Below are 8,699 nucleotides of genomic sequence, written 5' to 3' on the forward strand. Positions count from 1 at the left end.
CCGGCTGCGTGCGGACCCGAGCGGGCGGGGGCGCGTGTGCACTCCCGGGCGACCTGCTTGGGCTCCTGTGGCCTGTGCGCTTGTTACCCCAGGTGAGGTCCGCTGTGTGCGCGTCATGGGCTCTGATTCGCCCTGCACGGGTGGCCCCATCCTGGGCCAGCAGCAGCCACGCAGGGGCTCCATCCCGACCTGCAGAGCCCAAGCAAAGGGGGCACCCCTTCCCCCACCTTCCCAGCGGTGGGCCCCATCTAGTCGACCTGAGCTAGTCTCCGCATTGTGGGGGGCAGTGCGGGGGGTGGGGGGGCTCCCTTTCGCAGCTGTAGCTGTGCGGAAGTCAGAGGCAAGGCTGTTCTGTCTTTGCCCCTCTCTCCTGGCCACTGGGCTCCTCTGCGGAGGGAAACTCCCAGGTTGTGCTCCTGGCCTATGCCAGCCCCCTCCCTCCCGGGGGCGCAGAGAGCCATCTACATACACAGCTGCCTCCAGTCTGTCTCTTCTGCCTCCACGCACCACTGCAGTGGGCTCACTCTCCATGAGAAAGCCCGGGATCTAAGAGGCAAATCCAGGGGCCACCTCTGGCCACGCCCCTGGGCTTCAGCTGACCATTGCACTGCTGCCACAGCTGACCATTGCACTGCTGCCTGCCATGGCCGCTGCCCCACCCCCACCCCCCACCCCAGGCCCCTGGTCTTCCTCCTCAGCTCTCCTGCCTGTGCTGCCCTGGGCAACAGGAGCCCCCTACTTATGCCTTTGGGGCTCCCCTGTCCTCAGGGTAGGTCTAGCACCTGAGGAGGCTTCTCCAGCCCTGCCTGGCCTGGCTGCACCCCAGCCAGGGTTTCTGTGCTCCAGACCATTCTGGTGCTCCACTCTGCTCCCACAGGCTTGAGCGAGTTCCTTTACCTGGAGCAGCCCCCTCCACAGGGGCGCTGCAGCCTCTGGTCTCACTGGAGAAGAAAGCAGATGCCCTCCTGGCAAGCCCCCACCCCAAGTCAGACCAGATGCCTCCTGGCAGAGCCCCGGGCTGCTGGGTCGTGTCGCTCCCTGATCGCAGAGACCCAAGCACAAACCCTCACTCAGTGCCAAGGCCCTGAGGCGGGAATGCTGGTGAGCACCATTTCATGTCTGCAGTCTGGACCCTCCCCGCCAACTTACGCATGGATCCAACGGTTTTCCAGATATATTCATCCAGCAAGTATGCGCTGAGCACCTGCCCCGTGCCAGGTAATGTTTAAGACGAGCACTCTTCAGTGCAATAGGATGTGAATCACACAGGTCATTTTAAGGTCTCCATTAGCCGCATGAAAAAGTAAAAGGAAGCAGGTGAAATAAAATTTCAGTAATTCATTTCCTTGAACACAGTATAATTCAACACATCACGGATACCAAAGACTGCAGGTATTCTGCATGCCTTTTCGGGACTACGTCTTTGCAAGCTGGTGTACGTTTACACTCAGGACGCACTTCTCAGTTTGGACCTGCCTGTTGCTAAGTCCCAGCCCCACAGGTGACTCGTTGCTCCTGTTCAAATAGGGCAGATGCAGCTACAGTGAGCAAAACCTGCCCTCAGAACTCACATTCTCGCCTGGAGGCCTGACAGCAAATACTGGCTATTGTGAGGGAACAAGAGGAAAGGGGGAGTGATGTCCCCAGAAGCCATAGGAAGCAGAATGCTCCTCGGGACCAGCCGCAGCTGTCTCCGGGAAAAGCACTGCAGGGACAGAGGGCAGGTGCAAAGGCCCTGAGGCCGGTAGACATGGCGCCAGGGAGGGCGCCAAGGGGCCGCAGGGAGGGGAGGGGTGGAGGGAGCGAGGGGTGGGAGGTGACAGCACCTCAAATACAGCGTGTCTCCTTCGTTCTCCTCTGTGTCCCGCGTCACCCACCCAGGCTACCTCCACCAGCCACTGCCTCATAAACTGCAAAATGGCTAAACAGCCAGTGGAAGTCTCTGATCGTGCTGAACAGGACTCCCCTCCGCAGCCCCTGGCTGACTCTCCCTGTGGAGGTTTAGCTGGGAGGGGCCATCTCTTCAGGTGCCCTCAGAGCCCTGCCCACACCTGGCTAAATGGGACCGTCACTGCCCACTCCAGGTTGGATATCAGTCACCAAGGCCTTGGCGTGACCCCCAATGGGGGGTTGGCGGGGACAGGCTCCTTGCAGAGCACAGAGCACAAGTCAGCCCCCCTGAAGGTTCTAGCACAATGGCTCTCCACAGAGGCAATTGTGCACCCCTGTCCCCCTGGAACATCTGGCAACATCTGTGGACATGCTGGCTCGTCGGGTGCTTGCGGCTGCCCGGGAAGAGCCAGGACGACTCGGCCTCTTGCAGCCCACCACAGCGCCGCTCCCAGGGACCCAGCACCAGACACACGCGGGTGCTGAGACGCTGGCCAAGGCAGTGACCGGGAAGTCGAGCCACGGCCCAGCAGCCCCCAGTGAAGCCACTGCACCTGCTGGCAAATGGACCCCTGTGGGCATGGGTGGAATTCAGGATTGCCCCGATGTCTTCCGAAATAAAATATGCTCACACACAACTTTAGAATGTCCCTCTGGGGAAATTCCGGTAGCAATAAAGCTCTTTACCCACCTGACTCTGTCTTACTTGTCAGACAGTTGAGACTGGTTTTCTTATGAGATCTCCTTTTTCCCGCACACTGCACCTTGCTGTTACACGTTGTCAGTTTTTATTTCTCTGTGTACTCATGTTCTTTGGTTGTCCTGGATTTCTGCTCCAGGCTGGCCTCAGCCTTCTTACTTTTATTTACTTTTAATAGCCTCTTTTAAATTTTTTTAGTACAAGAAATGGGGTGTAGGCCACAGGCACAGGGGGTGAGAGGGTTCACTAGAGACAGAGCGGGGAGCCGAACAGGCCGACTGACAAAGTACACGGCTGAGGGGGCAGCGGGGAGACAGGAGAGGTCTGCTGCGCCCTGTGGGTCAGCTCCCTGGCCGGGGATGAACTCAAGCCATAGGGTGATAGCACTGAGCCGTTACCCCTAGACCACCAGGGAGGCTCCCAGCCTTGTGACTTTTATTTTATTTTTAAAAAGATTTATTTATGCTTACAGAACTGGGGTACAGGCCAGAGATGCGGAGGGTGAGAGGATTCCCCAGAGACAGAGTGTGGAGCAGGACAGGCCAACTGATGAAGTACACTGCTGAGAGGAGCAGCGGGCGGGTCAGGAGAGGTCTGCCGGCCATGTGGGTCAGCTCCCTGGCCAGGGGTCGAACTCGTGCTGCAGTGGCTGCGGAGAGCTTCATACTGCGGTGCTTTTATCCGTTGCCACCAGGGAGGGCCGCAGCCTTGTTACCTTTAAATCCTTGTGTATTTGGTAAAAATAGAAGCAAGGCCCTCCCTGGTGACGCAGTGGGGTAAAGCACAGCACTGAGAAGCTGAAGCCACTTCCACATGAGTTCGATTCCCGCCTGCCCCGGAGGAGACCACATGGCGAGCCAGACCTCTCCTGACCCGCCCGCTGCTTCCCTCAGCAGTGTACTTCGTCGATCTGCCTGTTCTGCTCCCCACTCTGTCTCTGGTGAAGCCTCTCGCCACCCCTGAGCCTCTGGCCTGTACCCCAGTTCTGTAAGCACAAATAAATAAATCTTAAAAAAAAAAAAAATAGAAGCAAGCATAGGACTATGTGCTATCAGCCCGCCGCGTGGCTCTGCCCAACAATTAACGAATTTCTTAACTTCGTTTCTCCTTCACAGTAAAGTTGGGGTGGCGCCGCGCTGTTTGTTTTTTCAGCAGTGTTAACTTTCACTTCAGATTCGGAGTTAGAAAAGGAGCTTGTGAGCCCGGGCCTGGAGCCGCGCTCCAGAGGGGCGGGGGCTGCCGCCACCTGGTGGCCGGAGGAGAGACGGCTGCAGCCGCCGGGGCGGGGACGCGGCCGCTCCCTGTGCAGTTAACGCGGCCTGGACACAGCCTCCGCGGCTTTCTCCGACCCCTCAGACCTGCGTTTGACACGTCTCGGGGGGGACTTCAGGGATCCAGGCACGAGCCCTGTCTGAAAGGTGGGAGCCCCAGTACTGGGCCCGACCCACCGCTAACTAGCTGTGACCTGTGCAAGGCCCTGGCCGCTGGGGGCCTTGTGGATGGCGAGGGATGATGGCCAAACTGGCCTGCACATGGTGCCTGCCACTTTCTTATTTTCTTATGGCAAACTTATCAAACCTACAGTCCCCCCAAGAGTGGAGCTCTGCCGATCAAGTGACACCCCCCCATCTGACTTCCCAGGGGCCAAAGGCTCAGGGAAGGATTTCTTGAAGAAGGGGTACCCCCACCCCTCACAGGGCAGGGTGGCCCCTAGGGCGAGGGCAGGCCTGTCTCCTGAGGAAAAGTCCCGAAAGGCCCTAACACAGCAAGCCTAGGGGCTGCTGGCCAAACCCGGCTGGTGAGCTGAGGCCTGACCGCCAGGCACCGGAGCCCATGGGGAAGCCCGGCCCCTGCCTGGGCACAAGAGGGCGGCGAGGCAGCGAGGCGCTGAGGCACGTTAGAATAAATAGAACTTTATTCTTTATCCAGTAGATCTCAGTGGAAAGTCCAACAGTAACAGGTGCACCAGCGGCTCTGGGGGATGAGCCCAACCCCGGGGCAGAGAGGGCAGGGCAGAGCCAGCTCCCCCAGCCCGGGGACCAGGGGGTGAGGGCAGGGGACCCCCTGTAGGCCCGTCCTGCGGGGCAAGGAGGGGGTGCTGGTGGGGCTGGGAGGCAGGCCGGGAAACGAGGAACTCAGGCTGTCTGCGGCCGACTGTCTGCTGTGTGGGCGGTGCTGGTGGCTGTGAGGCTGGGGGCTGGGGCAGCTCGGACCCCTTGGCCAGCCCCTTCACAGTGGGGGCTGGGGGGGCTTGGATGACATGGGCCGGAGTGGGGGGCAGTTCTGCAAGGAGACAGGACTGAGTCACTCATATGTTCGGAGGGCCCCAGTGTTTCGGCCCTGCCCTCTTGATCACGGGAAGCTCGCTCCTCCTGGGGGCTCCCCAAACTGTCCACACCCAGTGGTTAGACGGAGGGAGAAGGTGGGCTTGCTGCTTCCTCGGCATGAAGGAGGGCAAGGCAAGCCTCAGAAAGTTAGTACTTCACAGTTTAAAGAGAAAACTGAGGAGAAAAGGGCTGGGGAGGAGGGCTAGAGGGCGCGGGACACGGAGAAGTGGGAGCCCCTCTGACCCACCCCCCTCCAGCTCTGAATCCAGCTCCCCCCAGTACACAGCACAGATTCCTTCAGTATAAATGTGCTTAAAATGAAAATTCTTATTAAAAAAAATCAAAACCAAAAAAAAAATTAAAATAAAAACAAAACCAGCGAGAATTAATACCTGGGGGTTGGTACGGCAGGGTATGTACAGGGGGAACCCCCCACCCCAGCCCACCCCCTCTGTCACCAACCGAGGCAGGGGGGTCCCCAACCGGGGGGCAATGGCTTGCGAGTTCTGAGGATGGGGGAGCCAGGTCCTGGCATTTGCTGGTGATGAAGATGTGGCGAGGTGGGCAGAGGGCGTCTTGATGAACAGGTCCCCAGGCCCCATCACGAGGCCCAGGACCGGGGTCCTCCCCAGCTCAGGCCTTGTCCCTGACGTCAGCCCAGGCTTCAGGGCAGTCCATCTTGGCCCAGCCTCTGTCGGAAGAGTCGCTGCCTCCTCCCTCCGGTCCCCCAGGAAGGGAGGACAGTGGGGGCAGGGCTGGCAGGGGTCGCAAAGTTGGTATAAAGGCAGAGAGAAGCCAGGGCGTGGGGCGAGGGCCAGGTCCACGGGCGCAGCGGTCATGGAGAGTGGGTGGCCGGGCTGCTTCTGTTTGAGCTGGGGCTGAGGCTGGGGCTGCAGCTGCCAGGTGGGGGGGCCAGCCCGCCCCCATCTCGCCCCCCACCCCCCGGCTGTCCGCTCAGAGTATCCAGGCCCTCTGAGTTCTCCAGCATCTCCTGGATGAGAGGTGGCATGGAGCCTGGGATCTCCATCTTCAGCGTGATCACCCGCTCGGCCCCTACAGGAGAGGGCAGAGGTCAGCGGGTGATGCGGGCTCCAGGCCGGTGCGGGTGCGCCAGCGCCTCCCTGCACCCAAATTGGGGCTTGTTCCCTGAGGGAAGCCTCTCTCTTAAACCCCCAGGTTTAAACCCCCAGGGAGGGCGGGGGCAGTTCTGGCCTGGAGGTCTGGGGTCAGCCACAGGCCGGGTGCCAGGGGCTCTCTCAACATCTCAGGACAGCTCAGTTAACCCCATCCTCAGGTGGGAAGCCCAAGGTGTGGGCTGTGAGGGGACCTGCTCAAAGACACCTCCGTGAGGTCTGGCTCCCCTCACAGCAGGTCGGGAGATCACCTGGGCATGGTGTGGCCTAGATGGGGAGAGGACAGCCCCGCCCTGGCCAGCAGGAACATCCCTCCAGGTGTGGGGGCCTCACCCTTAGCGCTGATGCTTCGCAAGTCCGTGATCTTCATCAGCATCTTGGGGAACATGTGGGGGCGGCTGGGCCTCCGTTTCCGCACGTAGACCTTCAGTGCCTCCAGCAGGGGCTCCTGCAGCATGTCCACCCTGTCTGGCTGCTCCAGGTCCTGCCGGTCTGAAGGGAGGGCCCTGAGCCACGTACCCGGCACTGCGCGCCCAGACGCGGCCAGCAGGGGGCGCGCCTGGCCAGGCAACGGCAGCGCCTCTCCTGGGGTTGGCTTTCCCCTTGACAGTGACTGGGTGGGGTCTGCTGCAGCGGGAAAGGCCCTTGGAGGCTCATCAAAATGGGGGGGGGGAGGGGGCAGGGCTGGTTCCCCCAAGCTTGCCCTGATCTCTGCACACGCATGACCCTCGGGCCCTGGGGGATTCCCAGGCAGATCCCCCTCCCACCCACCATGTGGAAACCGGCAGGCGCCTCTCCCTGGGCTGGCTCCTGTACCAGCAGCCCTGCCACTCCCTTCATCCCCATCAGCTTCACAAGGTGGAGAGAGCTACTGCCCATCTGACAGAAACAGGCTTTGCAGAGCTTGCCGACTGCTCAAGGTCACAAGCTGGTCAGCATTTGAACCCAGGCGGTCGACACTCAGGCCCCCCGAAGCCCCCCCGGAGGAGTGTGGCCATGACAGCAGCCGAGCAGGAGTTTAGCCTCCACGGCCAGGCCCTTGCCGAGGGGCCCCAGGCCAGACCCGCCCTGGTGAGGGCCAGCCTGAGGGGGCCACGGTCTCCCTCTGATCGGCAGAGCCCTGGGCTGCTCCCCATGGACTCCCCTGCCTGGGCCTGGCCCCCACCCACCTCCACAGATGAGGCAGATGGCACTGAGCAGCCCAGTCTCAGCGTCATCCATCTCCAGAGGCAGCAGCTGGTTGGCGAAGGCGAAGACCAGGTCCGTGAGGGGCCCGAAGCCGGCGTTGTGCATCTGGGTCCGGTTCAGGGTCAGCCCGTCCGAGAAGGTCATCGTGTCCTGCTCGGGCGTGTACCTCGTGCAGATGCGCAGGATCTGGGTGTGGGGATGTGGCGTCAGGGCTCAGCCCACCCCAGCACTCCCGGCACCAGCAAGCGCAGGGCCCCGCGGGCAGGCGGCCGGCCCTCTGGCCCCCGTGCTGGCCTGGCCCCGGCTCCGGCTCCCGAAGTGGCTGGTGCACGAGGAAACGACTCGCATTCTAGCTGATGTCAGCAGCCAGAGCGGCCAGCACGGCTGTCAGGGCGGTGCAGTGCCAGCTCACACGCCTCCAGAGGGCTCAGAGAAGTCTCCAGGAGGCAAGACCGCAGCACGCCCCCGTCTCCCCCATCCACGGCGCTGCTGGGGCCTGACAACAGCGCGGCCAACATGTGCCGGCCTCCGCGGGGGCAAACCCAGCTGGTTCCTGGCAGCTGGGGCACGAGGTGAGCGCTGCCCCCACCCCCCCACCAGGAAGTGGGAGCCTCGGCCCATCGCAGGCTCCCCACCTGGAGGCAGCCCCACCCAGAGGGGCCAGGCGGGCCAGTGGTCAGGGACCCGGGCAGCAGCGGCCTCGCTCCAGCCCTGGCTTTGCCGGTCCCCGTCATCCCCTTCTGGCCTCCAGCCCGGCTGGCCCTCTGCCCCCACCACGTGCCCTACACCCCCTAACCGCATGGCTCACCCCAGCAGGCCCCCCACCTGTTCCCTAGTCAGGGAGGGACCCTTCTCCCTACATGCGGGCCCCAGTGCAGCCTCGCGCAGGGCAGGAGCGGGGCAGAGCTGGGGCAAGCCGGCACCCCCAGCTCCACAGCCTGTTCACGGCTCCCACCACCACCGACAGGTTTCCAGACACAGGGCGGCTCCAGGCCTGGCCAGACAGGTCCCGGTGACCGTCACAGACAGCAGAGGGAAAGCTGGGGCGGGGGCGGCCGCCGGTGCCAGCGCTGGGTGAGCAGTGAGCGTCTGGACGCGAGGAGGGGCCAGGTGACGGGGCGAGCGCTCTGACAGGACGATCCCACGTGGGCATTTAAGAGGACACGGCAGGGAGGGGGGACGGAGACCCTCACCAGGATGTCCAGGCAGGCAGCCTTGAGGAGGGTGATCTGGTCAGCAATGGTGAGGGTGGTGAAGCCGGGCAGTTGCTTGGCGAACTCCACGGTTTTGATGATGCACTTGGTGGAGAGTTCACTGAACTTGTCCCAGAGGTCAATGTCCAGAGAGACACGCTGTTCTGAGCTGTTGTTCTGGAAGGACAGGGACAGTGAGGACGGGGGACAATGAGGACGGGGCCAGGGTGGACAGGGCCAGGGAGGACGGGGGCCAAGGAGGACGGGG

At 62.1% G+C, this 8,699-nt stretch overlaps 2 protein-coding genes across 2 annotated transcripts in view; one reads left to right on the forward strand and one right to left on the reverse strand.

Annotated features, from left to right (window-relative positions):
• GJD3 (gap junction protein, delta 3, 31.9kDa) overlaps positions 1-2,116 on the forward strand; it is a 4,105-nt gene extending 1,989 nt beyond the window's left edge. The window contains exons 3-5 of the mRNA XM_004684973.2: positions 93-170; positions 1,126-1,218; positions 2,085-2,116. Of these exons, the coding sequence (XP_004685030.1) occupies positions 93-170; positions 1,126-1,218; positions 2,085-2,116 (203 nt within the window). The remainder of the gene's footprint in view (positions 1-92; positions 171-1,125; positions 1,219-2,084) is intronic.
• Positions 2,117-4,513: 2,397 nt separating this feature from the next.
• The window catches only part of RARA (retinoic acid receptor, alpha), a 13,494-nt gene continuing 9,308 nt past the window's right edge, over positions 4,514-8,699 (reverse strand). Inside the window, exons 5-8 of the mRNA XM_004684974.2 lie at positions 8,432-8,608; positions 7,220-7,424; positions 6,384-6,542; positions 4,514-5,970 (exon numbers count right to left, since the gene is read on the reverse strand). Coding sequence (XP_004685031.1) covers positions 5,753-5,970; positions 6,384-6,542; positions 7,220-7,424; positions 8,432-8,608 — 759 coding nt within the window. The 3' untranslated portion in view covers positions 4,514-5,752. The remainder of the gene's footprint in view (positions 5,971-6,383; positions 6,543-7,219; positions 7,425-8,431; positions 8,609-8,699) is intronic.

Source organism: Condylura cristata, unplaced genomic scaffold (genome assembly GCF_000260355.1).
Source record: "Condylura cristata isolate star-nosed mole 26May11 unplaced genomic scaffold, ConCri1.0 scaffold00017, whole genome shotgun sequence".
In the NCBI taxonomy this organism is placed as follows: Eukaryota; Metazoa; Chordata; class Mammalia; order Eulipotyphla; family Talpidae; genus Condylura; species Condylura cristata.